Source organism: Scyliorhinus canicula, chromosome 4 (assembly GCF_902713615.1).
Source record: "Scyliorhinus canicula chromosome 4, sScyCan1.1, whole genome shotgun sequence".
Classification (NCBI taxonomy): Eukaryota; Metazoa; Chordata; class Chondrichthyes; order Carcharhiniformes; family Scyliorhinidae; genus Scyliorhinus; species Scyliorhinus canicula.
Window position 1 is genome coordinate 47513024 of NC_052149.1, and position 17632 is coordinate 47530655.

Here is a 17632-nt window from a genome sequence, read left to right on the forward strand (position 1 = left end):
CTGCATCTTTCTGCAGGTTGCCTGCAAGTTTGCTCTTTCTTCCTTCCCACCTCCTTTGATAGCTTTGAGTATATACCCTGCAGTGTAATAGGTCTCCTCGTCATTAATTCAAATAAAATAGCTTTGAACCTTTGAGTACATCATCCCTTTCTGCTGCTGCAACAGCTTATTTGATTAATATTACCACCCTTTTTTTCTGTTCCTTTCCTGAATACATTATAGCCAGAAATGAAGATGTCCATCTCAACTACCAATCTTATTTACCACGCTCTGTCCATTTCGGCGCATACATTCCAATCCCATCTTAATCTTCCTCACATTTATCCCATTGTCTGATCCGTTGTATTTTTTTAATGCTCTTTATTTTAATGTTGGTGATGCCTCCCAATCCTTCCTCAGTGCAGTGTTTATCTCCTTTCTATAGCTTCATCCATCTGACCCCTCACCTACCAAATCTTTTTATGCTATCCACATGTTGACGATTAAACATCTCTACAAATGCTAGTGAGTAGTGGCATCCAGAAGTGCAAAAATGAAACACTCATATAGATAGAAATCTATACCATGCACATATATATTCTTTCAGTAGCTCCAAAGGCAAACTGAATTCAGATTAGCATGGCAACATTTGGTTTAATTCAAGGGTAGTTCAACTCTTATCTAAAACCACAGGAACTTTGCACTCTTCTCCCTGTGCAACCTTCTGCTGCGCTACACACACCTCAAACAGAGAACAGAAAATATGCTCAGCACCAAAGTGAAAACTGTCTCTTTGAATAACCCAGACTTTGCTGTTGCTAGTTTGAGTTCCAAAGAAACATCAACACTACAAAATAGTAATTACAAAGATAAAAACAAATTTCTGTGAATGCCGAAATCTAAAACAAAAACATAAAATACTGGACAATTGCAGCAGGTTTTACAGCATCTGTGGAGAGAGAAGGGGTTAATGTTTCGAGACTGGATGACTCTTTCTCAAAGTCTTGGAATGCAAAGAGTTATCCAGACTCAAAACTTTAGCCCCTTCTTTCTCCACAGATGCTGTCAGACCTACTGCGAAAATAGTAATTATATTCATCTACTTGCTCTCAATGTAGAGCCATGTGATCTCACACCAACAGGTCAAAGTTACATGCTCTCACCATATTACACCTAGATAGACAACGAACCTCAGGAGGTTCGGTGAGCACTTCTAAATGTGGAAGCGACCAGGTTGTAGCATTTGTAAATTCCTTTCAGTAAATGTTCTTTAAAATTAATTTTTAAGGGGTGGGCTTCCCTGGCTAGGCCAGCATTTGTTGCCCTGCATTCTGAAAACCGGTCATGGCCGGCACTTTTAAAAGCCGGCTGCTGCGGCTGTTGCGCATTAATTGCTGCCATCTGGAACACCGCGATGGATGGCGTTGCGACCCGGACTTTAAACATGACTGTTGTAGATGGCACACACTGCTGCTACTGTGCATCAGTGGTAGAGGGAGTGAATATTTGTGGAAGGGGTGTCAATCAAACGGGCTGCTTTGCCCTGGATGGTGTCGAGCTTTTTGAATGTTGTTGGAGTTGATCTCATCCAGGTAAATGGGGAATATTCCATCACAGTCCTGGCTTGTGCCTTCGGTGATGGACAGGCTTTGGGGAGTCAGGAGGTGAGTTACTTGTCACAGGGTTCCCAGCCTCAGACCTGCTCATGTAGTCACAGTATTTATGTAGATAGTTCAGTTCACTTTCTGGTCAATGGTAAACCCCAGGATGTTGATTTTGGGGATTCAATGATGATAACACCATTAAATGTCAAGGGGCGATGGTTTAATTCTCTTATTATTGGAGATGGCTGTTGTCTTGCACTTGTGAGGCGTGAATGTACCCAAAGTGCAGTCCAAATTGCCTTGTCTCAAGGTCCCCATCATGATGGATACTATTGTGCAATCTATTTGCTTTACTTTGTGTAACATTAAGAAATGGTTGACTTCACTGAACGCAGTGAAAAGCTATTGACCAGAATATCATTCTTGACATGTGACTGACGACCAACATGTTGAGCTATTACAGCATAGCTATGACCATGTTCTCTGTCTGCTAATGTTAAGGGACTGATCTAGCAATTCCTTTCCAGAAAAAAAGGACAAATCTAACTCAGACAATTATTTCCTAATTGGCTTCTTCCCAATTATCAGTAAAGTGATAGAATTAACCATCAGTTGTGCCATCAGGCAACACCTACCCATTGATATTAAGGCTTTGTTGTCACAACCCGATCCCTGATCTCATCACAGTCTTAATCCACATGAAGAAAAAGATCTAAATACTGTGGGGAGTTTAGGTTAGTTGTTTTCAACAGTAATACAACATTTGATCAAGAATGACCCAAGGAAGCCCTCGCCAAATTGAGGTCAGTGGGGTCCAGGGATAATTTTCCTATGGCTTGGAATCATACCTGATAAAAATGAACATTGCCACGGTTATTGGAGGCCAACAATTGAAACACAGGTTGTAGCTGCAGGCTGTTCCCGTGGGAAATGCCCTCAGCCTAACAATCTTCAGTTCTTTTATCAGTGATTTCCCCTCCTCCATGAAGTAAGAAGTTGGGCACAATTCACTCCTGAAATCTCTGTGGGTCTTGAAATTCAAGAAAATGGAGAATTCGATGTGCTGAAAAAGTCTGCATGTTAGTCCGACATTGGCAGAGTGACTTGCTATTAGATGAGTTAATGGCACTACATAAATAGGGAAAAATAGGAGGTGTGTTTCTGATCTGTAAAGTTGTGTTCATTTTGGTTGAAGCTAAATATCATCAATGGAAAGTGAAGTTTAAAGTTCCATATGCCCATGTTGAAATGTGTTAGAAACTGTATGTGTTTCCTATTTCAATCGGAATTAACAAGTTGTGACTTGCTGAATGCTCTATTTTATTTTGTGATGCCACCATCAGCAGTGTTTACTAAAGTGGAGAAACGGTGCCTGCTTAATTACATTTGGTTGAGGCACCATAGTTCAAATTGTTTAATTTGTGAGCATTCTTGTGCTGTACAAGTCCTGACAAGACAAATAGCGCACTCCCTTTAATTATTCCGGTCACAATCTATAACGATACAGTTAGTTGTTTTAAGAAAGCTGAACATAAATTGCACATTATAACTTTCAGTAAATGCTATGCAAACACAAAACAAAACTTTGAACTTAGTATAAGAACAAATTAGTGTTACTGATCATTGATATTCATTAGAATTTATAGCCTGCCATTAAGTTTTGCCTTGAAGCAAGTCCTATTAAATATGAACTGCTACAGAGGCTTTCTAAGCTGTTTCCAAATAAAAATATAAACACATATGGAAATATGAAGCTAAGCTCGAATTGTAGGGATTGAAGAGCCCTAGAGTAGCAGGCCAATGTCCTTGCAAGAGTGAGGCACTGAATGGTTTTGTACTTAACAGTTCGCAGCTATCTCTGATTATGTTGTACATGGCAAAAAAGACTCTAACTGTAATTGTTTTCTTCTTTCCCCACTTTCTCTTTCCACTTTCTAGTGTTTCAAAGTTTCATTCTATTTTATCTTGCATTTTTTTTCTGTCTCACATTTGAGCTAAAGTAAGGTGAACAAAGAAAGCTCGGGCCTATATTGAAGTAACACGCAATACCTAAATATGCTTATTTCTATAGATAGTTTCTTTATTATATGTGCATAATGAGAACAGTTACCAGACAGGATTTGATGTTTATTTCTGGGACTTGTTACCAAAATGTTACCAAGAACCCAATGCCAGGATAGACATTCTTAAAATCAAAATATTCATGGGTAAGAAACTTCGAAAAGATGCCATAACATAATAAAGATATTGACTATACAAGCAAGTCAATATTGATGATTATGGAGTTTTAACGTTCAAGACCCACAAAGAATTCTCAATTTTCTGTAATGGATCAAAACAAAGCAGGAGACCATGATGCAAAAACTAGTTAGCACTTTGAAGAGTGAAGTTTATTTATTATGTACTATCTCTAAACTTTTATGTAATTGGACAGAAGATGAGATAGAACACTTTGTACAATAAATGTTTGTTTTGTTCTTTCATGGGATTTGAATGTTACTGTAAAATCTAGCCTTTGTTACTCATCAGTTTTTGCCTTTAAGAAGGTGATGGTAAGCTGCCTTCTTGAACCCCTGCAGACCATGAGGTGTAGGTATATGCATTGCACCGTCAGGAACGAGAACTCCAGGTTTTGCAACTCTGCAACAGCGAAGGAGTTGACATTGGGCAGCACGGTAGCCTTGTGGATAGCACAATCGCTTCACAGCTCCAGGATCCCAGGTTCGATTCCGGCTTGGGTCACTGTATGTGCGGAGTCTGCACATCCTCCCCGTGTGTGCGTGGGTTTTCTCCGTGTGCTCCGGTTTCCTCCCACAGTCCAAAGATGTGCGGGTTAGGTGGATTGGCCATGATAAATTGCCCTTAGTATCCAAAATTGCCCTTAGTGTTGGGTGGGGTTACTGGGTAATGGGGATAGGGTGGAGGTGTTGACCTTGGATAGGGGGTAGGGTGCTCTTTCCAAGAGCCGGTGCAGACTCGATGGGCCGAATGGCCTCCTGCACTGTAAATTCTATGTAATCTATGTAATTTAGCTCCAAATCAGAATGGTATATGGGTTGGAGGGGATCTTGCAGATGCTGGTGTTCCCATGTACCTGCTTCTTGAGAGTCTTTGAAACTGCACTCATCCAGGCAAGTGGAAAGTATTCCTGATCTTGCTGATGGCGAACTGGCCTTGGTGGAGCTGAAGGAGAGTGAGGACAGAATTCTCAGCCATTCACCTGCACTTGTAGCTATGGTATTTCTTAGAATTCATTGAATTAGAACCATCAAATTCCTACAGTGCAGAAGGAGGCCATTCGGCTGATCGAGTCTGCATTGACCCTTTGAAAGAGCGCCCTACCTCGGCCCACTCCCCGACCCTATCCGCATAACCTCACCTAACCATTGGATACTAAGGGATAATTTAGCATATCCAATCCACCTAACCTGGGCATCTTTGGACTGTGGGAGGAATCCGGAGAACGCGGAAAAAACCTATGCAGATACGGGGAGAATGTGCAAACTCCACACAGCCAGTCATCCAAGATGAGAATCGAACCTGGGTCCCTGGCGCCGTGAGGCAGCAGTGCTTACCACTGTGCCCTCCGTACGATATGTCTTGTCCAGCTAAGTTTTTCTAGTCGATGATAGCCCCCTGGATGTTGCTGGCAGGTGATTCAGTGATGCTTATGCCATTGAACTTCAAGGAGAGATGCTCAGACTCGTGTTGGAGATGGTCATATCCATGTTCTTATGTTCACCAGTGCCAGGCTATGGCCATAGGAAGAGCAGGAATCGGCACAGATGTCATTTGCCACTTATAATCCCAAGCCGGAATGTTTTCCATCTCTTGCTGCATTCAGCACGGACGGCTTCAGCACCTGGAGGTTCTTGAATAAGACTGAACACTGCAATCATCAGTGAACATACCCACTTCTGGCATTTTGATGATGGGAAAAACATTGAAAAAGCAGTTGAAGAGCTTTGGACACTTCTCTGAAATACATGGCTGGTACAAGACTTCCATACACAGTGTTGAAAATGAAATTGTCTTAATAATGTACTCCTATAGCCTTGAGCCCACTTAAGGTACAGAAGTGCTAGTTCACGAGAGAATTAAAATGATCTTGCTAAGAAATGTCACAAACATTTTTAAAGACCACAAAATAATGACAGTTCAGTGTCAAAGTTTAGCATTGATTCTGTGGAATACCAGTCCATTTCCATAACTCCAAACTTGTTAAAACATAACTACCAAAAAAATATTTTATCCAATGGAAGTGAAGATATTTCTCTGTGCCCCTGTATACATAAAAACTACATGATCCAATGTAAACTTTGTACAATTGGTTGTTCGTTCAGACATAATACACTCTCAGTTTCTTCACTTATAAAGCCTCTGAATTATGTGCTGCTAAATTTACGAAGACAGCCAGGGCTATTTCATGCCAGGACAGTATATTGACAATGGGATTCTTTGTTCCCAATATCATGCAACAGGGGTGTTTTGAAACTAAATTCAATTTGTTACTCTGCAGCTCAAGCACAGCCCAACAAATACGGTGTCTCCCACATTTCTCTCTGAGTGACCATTTTTAATAAGGATGGAATTGGGATCTTGGTAGACAATTCTGTCACTAAGCATTCACTGTTGAGCCTGAACCTGCAATTTACTTGGCATTCACACTCCTTTCCTTTTGTCAGCAGATAGCAAGTAAGATTGGAAACCCAGATTTGTCTGTTTCTTCTAATTTTGCCACCAAGATCAGCTGAACTGAAATAAATCAAAAATTAAACCTGGAACATTTCTGGCCTCTATAATTCAATGCTGCATAATGTATTTAACTCCTGGAGCATCGGGGTTTTGCTGCTGGTTAATGTTTGCTTTGCCCAGTCTATTGTAAAGTATACTCAAATTGGTTGTTTTAAGTATATTCTGAAGCAGGATGACTCTTTGCAGTGAAAACTGAATGAGATACCTGTGTTTAAACCCAAGTGCTAACAGTTAGTCCAAACCCGCTCCTAAAAATATGAGCAACCAAAATAAACACAGGCTGTAGTGATATTCCGATATCGATATACATGATCAATGTCTGTCAATGTAGTACAGTCAGTTCAACACTAGATGGCTCACAGTCAGATACTATAAGAACGGGTTTCCCGCCTTTTCTAAGTCAGATGATGACATGATATGATTCAGAACAGTGAACAAGTAAGACATAGAATAGCTAGAGTGAGAGAAGTTAGAGCTAGTCTGTTATAATAGTGTATAGTTGTATAGTTATCTGTATAGTACTTTAATTCTTTATTGTTACTTTAGTATTGAGTAAAAAGACTCTCAGTTTATTATTTTATTACTCATTAAGTAGACTAAGAAGACTATTGGTCATTTTATCATCTTGGTGGATTCAAGAATAATATATATATTTTAGATAAGTCATAATTTAAAATATAATACAGGCCTCAAGCAGAGTTCTTGTATTGCCATTGCATGCAATCATGTATCCACATGGATCCGCTTTTGAATTGGAACCCACAACAATTACAACACTCTTCTGAAGGCCGTTACTTTGAAGTTGTTTGAAGTTTAAAAATAGAATTCAATTCTGCAATAATATTGTCGATAGTAAGATAAAAACCTTTTGTGTATACCATTAAAAGGGCAATGTTGCTTAATTTGGTTATAATTATCCTACAGTTATCTGGAAATGTATAACAGTGAATTGTTTAATGAGTTGAATTGACATAATCAGTCTATTATTCTGTTAATTAGTTTCTGCCATCATGATTTCCTGCTCCCTTTTGTCTTTGTTTTGTTCCATTACCAAAATTGGTTCTTGTAATGTTAATGCTTAACAATAAATAATGCTGTGTGCGTGCTTCAGCAAAAAATTCCAATCTCTCAAACAGCTTCTTTACGATTCACCAAACCTCTCCCAGCTGCAGTGTGTAGTGAAGTACAACAGTTAAAAAGTTGAATAGCTTTATTACAATCCACATAATGGTGAATTTTCCAAGTTTTCAGCTGTTGGGATGCTTTTTTTCCTGGAGTTGAGTCAAATGACAAATAGATCGGTTTGTTTTTATGCACAATTGCTGTATACCTCTGCATCCAAAATCCTATCCACCATGCCTGTCATGATATGCAGACACGCAACCATTGGGTCATCAGAACAGGACACAACCAATCGGTAATCATGACACCTAGAGGTAGCATTACTACAAGGGGGCACTGCACTATCACTTTCAAAAGGACAAGGCACACAGGCTCTGCCTCTTCCACCGGCAGATACTAGAGAGCAAGACAGGACTGATCAACAGCAACATCACACCCTAGCACGTGGTCTAGAGCTAAGCTTGTATAGTTAGCAGAGTAGACTGAGTTATTAGAGTCAGATTAGCAGAGAGTTGAACACATTTAGGAGCATTGTTAATCGCTCAATAAATACGTCGAACTTATCTCAGAGTCTGGAGCATCCTTCAGCAAAGCCTACATCAAGTAGCAGCTTAGAACACAGCATGGTACCGGAGTGTCTGCTCAATCTTCCCAGTTCAACTCAGTAAGGTCAGAGACAACCAGCTACCGAATCCATGCACGATGGACAAGATTCAGGCTCCTCATTAACTCAGGACCACCGGTAATCTTAGTGCTAACTGGCATTCATTCAAAAACAAATTCCAACTATACGTGGAAGCATCCGACCTAAATGGCGCGATACTCGGAAGATAGCTCTTCTACTGACCACTGATGGTGACCATGTGATAGAGATATTCAATTTGTTTCAATACACAGAAGGGCAGGACAAAACAAAATACCAAACAATCCTGGAATAATTCGACAGCCACTGCGAGGTGGACACGAATGAAATATTTGAGCGCTACATCTTTAAGCAGAGGATGCAAGGTAAAGGCGAATCCTTCAATAGCTATCTAACTAACCTTAGACTGCTAGCGCAATCCTGCAACTTCGGTGACATAACTGACTCCATGATCAGAGACTAAATCGTTTTTGGAGTTCACTTCTGCGAGAGCAATGCTGAAAATCTAGCACATGACCTTAAAAATCAGTATTGAAACGTGCACTGTGAATAAGCATTCAAAAAATCACCACTCACAATACAAAAGTGCTGAGAGTGAAAAACAAGCCTCCCACGAGGTGGAGAGTGTTCGAGCCATCTCCCGGATGCAGCGCCTCCACATCTCCGATTGCAGCAATTTTGCGCACTCCTCCTGGGGTCCGGCGCATGCGCAACGACGCACTGACCGTTATGAAGCCGACATCATGACGTGTGCAAACTGTGGCACCACCCACTTTAGAAAAAAATTCCCTGCAAGAGGCATACGCTGTTTACACTGTGGGAAACCTAACCACCATGCAGCCCTGTGCAGATCTGCACCACAAGTCAGGTGTCAGCGACCACAATTCAGGCAGGATCGCAGCAGAAGTGTGCAACTCCGAACGCATGACTCTGATCAAGGTAGTGCTCCAGATCCAGACAATGACTACCTGGATAACACATATCGAGTAGGCATCATCACGAAGTGCGAATACGCCACACCGGGCACATCGCAAGTCCGGTCAATTGTGGATTCCGAGGACGAATGGAACGCAGTGATGGATGTCAACCAATGCCCCATCCAGTTCAAACTGGACACAGGTGCCTCCGCCAACCATCTCGCAGTTGGACGTCACGAGAATCAAGAAGGCTCCCAAAATCTTTCCAGCTGCCTGCAAACTTCAGGATTACAATGGCAACGCAATTATGGCACTGGGGTCCTGCCATCTGACTGTGTCCAACTGACACATAGAGACAAGCCTACGCTTCGTGATTGTTCAACCAGACAGAGCGACCCTGCTAGGTGCACACGCCTGCAAGCAACTGTACCTCATCCAAAGGGTCTACACCATGGCGCCGTCTCATCCGGATCTTCAGTCCAGCATCGATGACATCCTGACCCAGTACCCAGATGTCTTTAGCGGGATGGGCACACTTCCGTCTGAGTACAAGATTCTAATGCGGTCTGACGCCAAACCAGTGGTCCACGCACTACGAAGAATCCCTGCCACACTGAGGGAGCGACTGAAAGCAGAGTTCACAAGCCTACAAAAGAAAGGCATAATCTCTAAGGTCACTGAACCAACCGACTGGGTCAGCTCGATGGTGCATGTAATAAAGCCTTCGGGGGACCTACGCATCTGCATTGACCCCAAGGATCTAAACAAAAACATTATGCGGGAACATTACCCAATCCCAAAAAGGGAAGAAAGCACGAGTGAGATGGCACACACGCGCTTCTCCACAAAACTGGACGCATCCCAAGGATTTTGGCAAATTCAACTTGAAGAATCCAGTAGAAGGCTCTGCACCTTCAAAACGCCTTTTGGCAGATTCTGCGACAACCGAATGCCATTTGGCATCATCCCGGCATCAGAGATATTCCATCGCATCATTGAACAGATGATGGAAGGAATAGAAGGGGTTCGTGTCTATCATAGACGATATCATAATCTGGTCTTCAACTCCAGAGGGACATGTGTCGCGACTAAAGAGGGTATTCTGACGCATTATGTTCCCACATAATGCCTCAAACTAAACAAAGCCAAGTGCTGTTTTGAGACATCCATGCTGAAGATCCTGGGTGATCAGATATCGAAACCTGGTGCACACCCAGACACGGACAAAATAAAAGCCACCGAGGCAATGAAAGTCCCTGAGGACAAGAAAGCAGTTCTGCGCTTCCTTGGACTGATAAACGTCCTAGGCAAATTCATCCTGAATTTGGTCACACACACAACGGCCCTCAGAAAACTGATCAAAAAAATCCACCGCCTTCGAGTGGAAGACGGAACACCAGAGTGGTTGGAGCTGAAGCCCAAGCTCACCACCGCACCCGTCCTTGCATTCTTTGACCTAGACGGGGAAACTAAGATATCGACCGATGCGAGTCAGGATGGCATTGTGGCGGTGCTGCTATAAAGGAACAACACATCATCATGAGTCCCTGTAGCATAGGCGTCACGGGCAATGACACTGACTGAGACCAGATACGCGCAGATTGAAAAGGAGTGTTTAGGTCTTCTCACGGCATCGTCACATTCCATGAATATGTCTACAGTCTGCCGACATTTACCGTTGAGACAGATCACAGACTTCTGGTCCACATCATCCAAAAGGACCTGAACGACATGACCCCCCCCCCCCCACCCCCCCACCCGATTGCAGAGGATTCTGCTCATGCTCTGGTGGTACGATTTCAATCTGGTGTACACGCCTGGCAAGCAGCTCATCATTGCCGATGCATTGTCCTATTCTGTCACCTCACCGAGTGAGCCACTGGAGATCATCCAGCACATTGGATCGCAGGTGCAAATGTGCGCAAGCACCCTCCCTGCAACAGACAAAAGGCTCATTCTCATCAGCAAAGAGACGGGCAAAGACCCCCTGTTGCAGCGAGTCATCCACAACCTCAACAATGGGTAGCCGAAAGGGCAATGTCCTCAATTCTACAACGTCAAGGATAACCTAAAGCTGATCAACGGCATCCTGCTGAAGATGGACAGAATAGTGATCCCGCTCTGTCGCCAGCGCATGGTGTTGCGGCAGATTCATGACGGACACCTGGGCATAGAAAAGTGCAGACGCAGGGCCCGACAAGCCGCCTCCTGGCCCGGCATCAACCAGGGCATCACGGACATGGTCCTGGACTGTGAGACCTGTCAGAGGTTCCAACCAGCACAGAGCAAGGAGACGCTTCAACACCTCCAGCCCTACATCTACCCAACCCAGATCACCTACCAGTACTACAAAAGATGCAACAGCCAGAAACAGGACTATGACGCACATGTCACTGACCTGGACGTGCTATCCCCAGAAGACACTGTCAGGATTAAGACACCTGATGGTGGGTGGTCTGCCCCTGCTGTCATCGTTCGGCAGGCCGCATCCAGATCTTACATGCCAAAAATGTCTGTCGTCACCATTGTTCGCAGAAATCGAAGGGCACTGTGGAAAATCATACGCCCACAACCCATTCCCTCTCCACTTCCATCTGTTGAAGTGCCACTTCCAGACACCACAAACCACGAGTCCACCAGTCGTGCCTCCCACACACCTATCAAGACACCAGCATCCCCTCCGCCACCTCTCTGGCGGTCATTGAGGATCAGACGGAAACCCCAGAGACTGGACTTATGAACATATGTCTTTTTTTGACGTCCACTGTATATACCAGTCATTCTTAACACTGTCAGGTGTAGCTCCCATTGCCACATTAGACAGGCACATACACATGTATATGTATAAAAAAGGGGGAGATTAATGATAGGCAGACACGCAATCAATGGGTCATCAGGACACCCAGAGGTGGCATTACCACAAGGGGGCACTACACGACCACTATAAAAAGGACAAGACGCACAGGCTCTTCCTCTTTCAGTGGCAGAAACCTAGCGAGCAAGACAGGGTTTATCAACAGTAACATCACACCCTAGCACGTGGTCGAGGGCAAACTTGTATAGTTAGCGGAGTAATAATAATGATGATAATAATTGTTTATTGTCACAAGTAGCCTTCAATTAAGTTGCTGTGAAAAGCCACTAGTTCGGGGAGGCCGGTACGGGAATTGAACCCACGCAGCTGGCCTTGTTTTTTGCATTACATGCCAGCTGTTTAGCCCTCTGTGCTAAATGAGTTACGAGAGTAGTCTGAGTTACTGGAGTCAGATTAGCAGAGTGTCAAACTCATTTAGGAGCATTGTTAATCGCTCAATAAATACGTTGAACGTATCTCAGAGTCTGGAGCATCCTTTAGCAAAGTCTACATCAAGTAGCAGCTTATCTTACTCGAAGTAACATAACACAATAATGCACTCAAAAATATTCCTGTGTTATGGTGCTTTTAATAAACTGTGCATAAAAGCATCAGTGCCTCCTGGGGGTATGATGACTTTGATGAAGGACTTGAGTTTCCTGCTCCCATTTATGACATCTGAACTCACAGTATGTCGCTGCCTCATAACACCCTACATATCCATTATCTTGCATGAAATGAACTACACATGAAGAATAGAGGGAGGTAATGTTGAATTCCTGTTGCCCAAGCCACTCCCACATCTATGACCAAAATTAACCTTCTCTTTTATTTAAGAAGAATGCAGTTTGAAAATTGGGTCATAATATTCAGGAGCTAAAATTTTAAATTATATTCAAAACTTAATCGTGTGGAAAGGATTTGCATAAAGCCCGGAATAGGGTAATACAAAATCAACAAAAATGGCAAGACCTGCAAACGCAAAGTCAAATTAAGTCTTGAGCAGCGATTATAAATATTTTATTGTAATTTAAAAGTTGGTGCTTTATCTATTGAAAACATGGAGAAGCAGCTTTAAAGGCCTGATAACTGTGGTGTGGTACAATATCTTTCTACTGATAAGCCTTGTCTAATGAGGTAAACAGATGTTTTAAATGATCCAACAGTGCAGTCTTGAATGTTCCACACAATAAACCCTCTTTGGAAGTGAGCTTAGTTGGTGGTGGTCAAAGTTCAGAAGCACAAGAGTTGAATGAATTTGCACAATAACTGTAACCTTCAAAACCTCTTCTTTAATTTTGGTTTTGCAAAAAGGGTGTAGCTATAAGAATACAAAGTGTTTTTTTCCCAGGATTGTACTATTCCAAAACTCATCAATTATGACTTCAAATTTAGCTGTGTTTCTGTAACATATATCAATGTGCAATGAGTCCTGGTTTTTAACGTTGCTTTGTTTTACTAAGCACAAATGTCATATCACTACAGTTAAATACTGTAGATTGCAGTGTACAGGTCAACCCAACGTAAAATTCAGTCCCATTTTTTTGGTGACCAAATGAGTGTTTAGGCCTATACTAAATGTATAAGTCGGCCCCCATTTTTCAATTAACAAATGCATGTTTAGCGTTATACTCTCATTTGATGTTGGCCCCAACTTTATTTAGCTCAGAGATTAATGTTAAGAGATAAACTCTCCTTATAAGTCGGGCATAGATTCAAGCAGGCAATACAGGTTCAGTTGCCAAGTAGATATATGAGAGTTTAAGACAAGTCCATACCCAGCGGACTGCATATGGCGACTGCTGAATAGCAATGCATCCTCCTGCACCAACGAGTGCTTCACATTTGATACTTGGCATATAAGTCGACCCTGTTTTTGGAAGTTCACAAAGCTTCAAAGGTTGACTTACTGTGATCTATGATCATATAAATTATATAATCATAGAATTATGTAACTCCTGTTGGAAGGCAAATTTACAAAGAAATTGTCAACAGGGACAAGGTGAGGCATTGATCAATGCACATATTGCATAAGCACAAGCCAAGATTACATACACATAATGGATAAAAGCATTTAAGGGGTTTGAATTACTGACCTTCAGATTGAGTGCTTGTGTGGCTTCCTTATATAATGTGGATAATGTACCTGAATTGACAGCTAAAGTGCTTCATTATCCAGATTATGAATGCTGAAATCTTGACACAGCACTGGCTACAGGTTTCATTGTTTTAAGAACAAGATGTGGACAACATCAGTGAAATACACCGCTGACAAGCTCCTGCTAAATGGCTTTCCGCTTCCAGTGTACATGAAACATGTCACCATCTGTAGAGCCTTAAAATTTTCAGGATCCAGTTCATGATAATGATGAATTCAGAACCAAAATAACAATAATCGTGCATCATATTTGTTACCTGGGGGAAGTGTGCTGTGCTTCACAGACCAGATGAAACATAAAGCATATTAAAAGCCTAATGTCTCATGTGATGTGTCAGCTTAATTTGGATTTTTTTTTTGGTTTAGTTTTCTGTTAGTGTTAAATAGGGAATGATGGAACTCACTTCAGTCATGATGTGATTTTCATTTTCACTAATCCAGGTATAAAATTGTAATTTAAGATGCTGAGACTTTGCACCAGACATTCGGATTTTAAATTTTTATGCTCAAAGGCAGCGTTTTGGTACTTAAGTACTTTACATGCAATGTTAGTGCAAATATCAACTAGTACTGGTTTAAATTGTCGGCAATAATCTGAGGTTACTGGTCTGTCTGATTACAGGTTCTTGCATGGATATCATTGAGAATGCAACAGGGACGATTTAGTGTAAGAGCATCTTTTAAGTAGATTTCAGTGGGAACTCTGGTTTTCTACCTCCACTTTTGTTTTTTATGTTGTGGGTTTTCATTTCCATTTTAATAATTAGGGCTGTGAAACTGAAATATTAATGGAAAGAAACTTTCCACCAAGTGCACTCGCATAATTGTCTGTTACAAGGAGTGATAGCTCCTCCATGTTTGTAGCATATTCTATACTGCACTTGAGACCAAGTAGCTTAAAACTAAATTGTTTTGAAATGGAAGACAAAGCCTTCTGCGGGAGTAGAGGGAGTAGAGGCACTGGACACAGTGCAAGGAAATTCAGGGCCTTTGTTTGCTATTTTAAAGCTAATGCTGTACGCACTGTTAAGCAACCAATAATGTTTTGCTGAGCAGCACTGTCCAAGAGTTGACAAAAGAGATATTACTGTTGTGTTACTGAATTGCTGCTGAAATTAATGCTGGTACATTCGTGGACATTTACAACCAAATTGATGGCATAGCACAAAACTGAATCTGTGTTTTGCAAATTGGTACAAACAGAAAATGGAAAGACAGCATTTTACTTTTAGAGTGGACAGTTATTAAAATGATCATTATATTCTGTGCTCATTAAATCAGGATATCTTTTAAAATTCAATTTTATGAACTGACATTGCACTTTTATCCATTATGTTTCTCATGCAACCGCTACAATCTTCAGGGCAAAATGGGTGTTTTTTCTTGAATAATAGAATTTTAGAAACTTGGAAATGGGCACACAACAAGGTTATTTTAGTTTATGGCAATTAAAAGAAAAGTAATAAAGATGGTATCCACATAATTTTTGGTTCTGAATTTGCTGTTCCTCTATTGTCCTTTCTCACCTTGTGGTATTCGATTCATAGCAGTGTGCTCACTGCCACCTAGTGGTATAACTTTGAATTGTGATAGGCAAGACTACTTTGCATACGTCAAAACCATGCTCTGCTTTGGCATTGTTCAAAATAATACTTTGTAAAAAAATAATGATTTTCTTTACTGCCTGCAAATGAAATCCACAGAAAATACAAATTGAGTTAACAGCCCTCATGCTAGATTTGGAGCCCTTTAAATGGAATATGAAATGTTTTCAATAAGTAAAATTAGATCATTTGTTCATTTTCAATTAATTTTCTCTCTAACTTATTTTTAATATGGAATTAAACTCAGTAGAGTTGAGGGTTTGCTTCAAACCATCTACTTGCTTGAAAAGAAAAGTGTATGGATGAATGGAGAAAATGTGAGAAGTTAACCACAGTTCGATGTAAATTTGTGGAATGCCCAAGCAGGGAGGAGATAAAATTGTCTTATCAGGTTCGAATCATTGTCCCAGACAACCATCTGGAAAAGTTTAAGTACATTTCTCATTTCAATGCGTTTGCTCTTGCAAGATTTGCAAGCAAATGGGTTTTTACCATATTTTAAAATGGATTTATTAACCATCTGTGTTCCATCAACAGTAGATTACTGGTCCTTAATGATTGATGACACATGGGTGGCATCCAAGAGAACTACAAAATTGAACTTTAAGCTCTCAATGCCAAGATGTCATTTTATTGATCTGACTGGTTTACGTGAAATTTATAGATGTCTCAATTTTCTAAATTAATTTGTATTAAAATAGAATGCTGAATGAAAACATTATTTGTTGCAATAATTTGCATACTTTTTTTTACAGAAAGAATTAAGCTTGCCAAGAAAAGGAAGTTTGTAAGTATGCACTAATTATATCTGGAGCTATGTGACTATGGTATGTTGATGCATGTCTGAATTTTGCACCCAAACGTCAGATTGTTAGTGCTTTCTATTTCAGGCCTGCAGGTTTTGTTTCAAACACTACCGAGTCAAGTGAAGTACAATATTTTAAACGGAGTGAAGTGCCTTCTACTCCTTTCCAAATCCTGAATCAGTTTAATAGTTTTTGATTTTCAACATAGCTCTATCTTTCCTAAATCCATCCGGATTCACTATCTTCCCTGGCATTTAGTGAAACCCCCACATATACTCCAGGCTGGTTCCAAACAGTTTCCTTTAATGCCAAAACTGGATTTTTTTTATGTGAGTTGTCTAAACAATGAATGTTGGTGGCCGAGTCAACAGAAAGAAAACCGGAGGTAAGGCACATTCGACTCCCAATAGATGGCAACATATGTGGTTTCTACCCCAGCTCACTGATCACAATCGAGAATGGAGACAGGCAGGCCTTTCCCTGTCTTAAGTCCGACAAAGAACCTGAGACTAACTAGTATCCCAGTTGTTATTTTTGGTTAATCAACCTGCTTCAACACACAGCGAATTGAACTAGGCACCTTCTGATTTTGTATGTCATATAGTTTTGTGGATGATAACCAATGAACCATTGGGAAAAATGAAGAACAGAGTCACTTTTATCTGCCATTTTGTTATACCAGAAATATCTGATGCAGTACAATATTGAATTTTTCTTCTCTGAAATGTCTTAGGTGTGAACCAAGTTTACTTTGATTTTGTGAGCACTAGCTGAAACACAAAATTAACGGGCACAATTCCCCGAAAATATTACTAAGTCATTTTGGGCTGGTTTGGCAGGGTGATTCCCGCTTGTTTTTTGGGTGCGATCCAGATCTGTACTCACCCACACTTGTCATTTTTTTTTTTGAGCTTGGGGAGCTTCTCCCTGAAAAATCACACACTTAGACTGCCCCTTCCGAGATCGGGAAGCCATTTTTGAAGGGTGCCTTGAACTCAAAGTTAGGTTGAGCCCCCCCCCCCCCCCCCAAATCCATCCACCCATCCACAAAGACCCCCCCTCAGACATGGGCAACACCCCCAACATGTGACTCTAGAGAACATCACCCCCCCCCCCACCCCCTCATCAATAACAGTACGCATAATGCGCCCACCCCACCACACTTCCCAGGCATGAGGGTGACCTGGCCC

The 17632-nt window shown here is 41.4% G+C and overlaps 1 protein-coding gene across 5 annotated transcripts in view; it reads left to right on the forward strand.

Moving 5' to 3' along the window:
* Positions 1-17632, forward strand: part of mast2 (microtubule associated serine/threonine kinase 2) — a 524270-nt gene that overhangs the window by 253468 nt on the left and 253170 nt on the right. For all 5 annotated transcript variants that reach the window (XM_038794189.1, XM_038794190.1, XM_038794191.1 and 2 more), the window contains one exon: positions 16392-16423. In XM_038794189.1, the coding sequence (XP_038650117.1) occupies positions 16392-16423 (32 nt within the window). The remainder of the gene's footprint in view (positions 1-16391; positions 16424-17632) is intronic.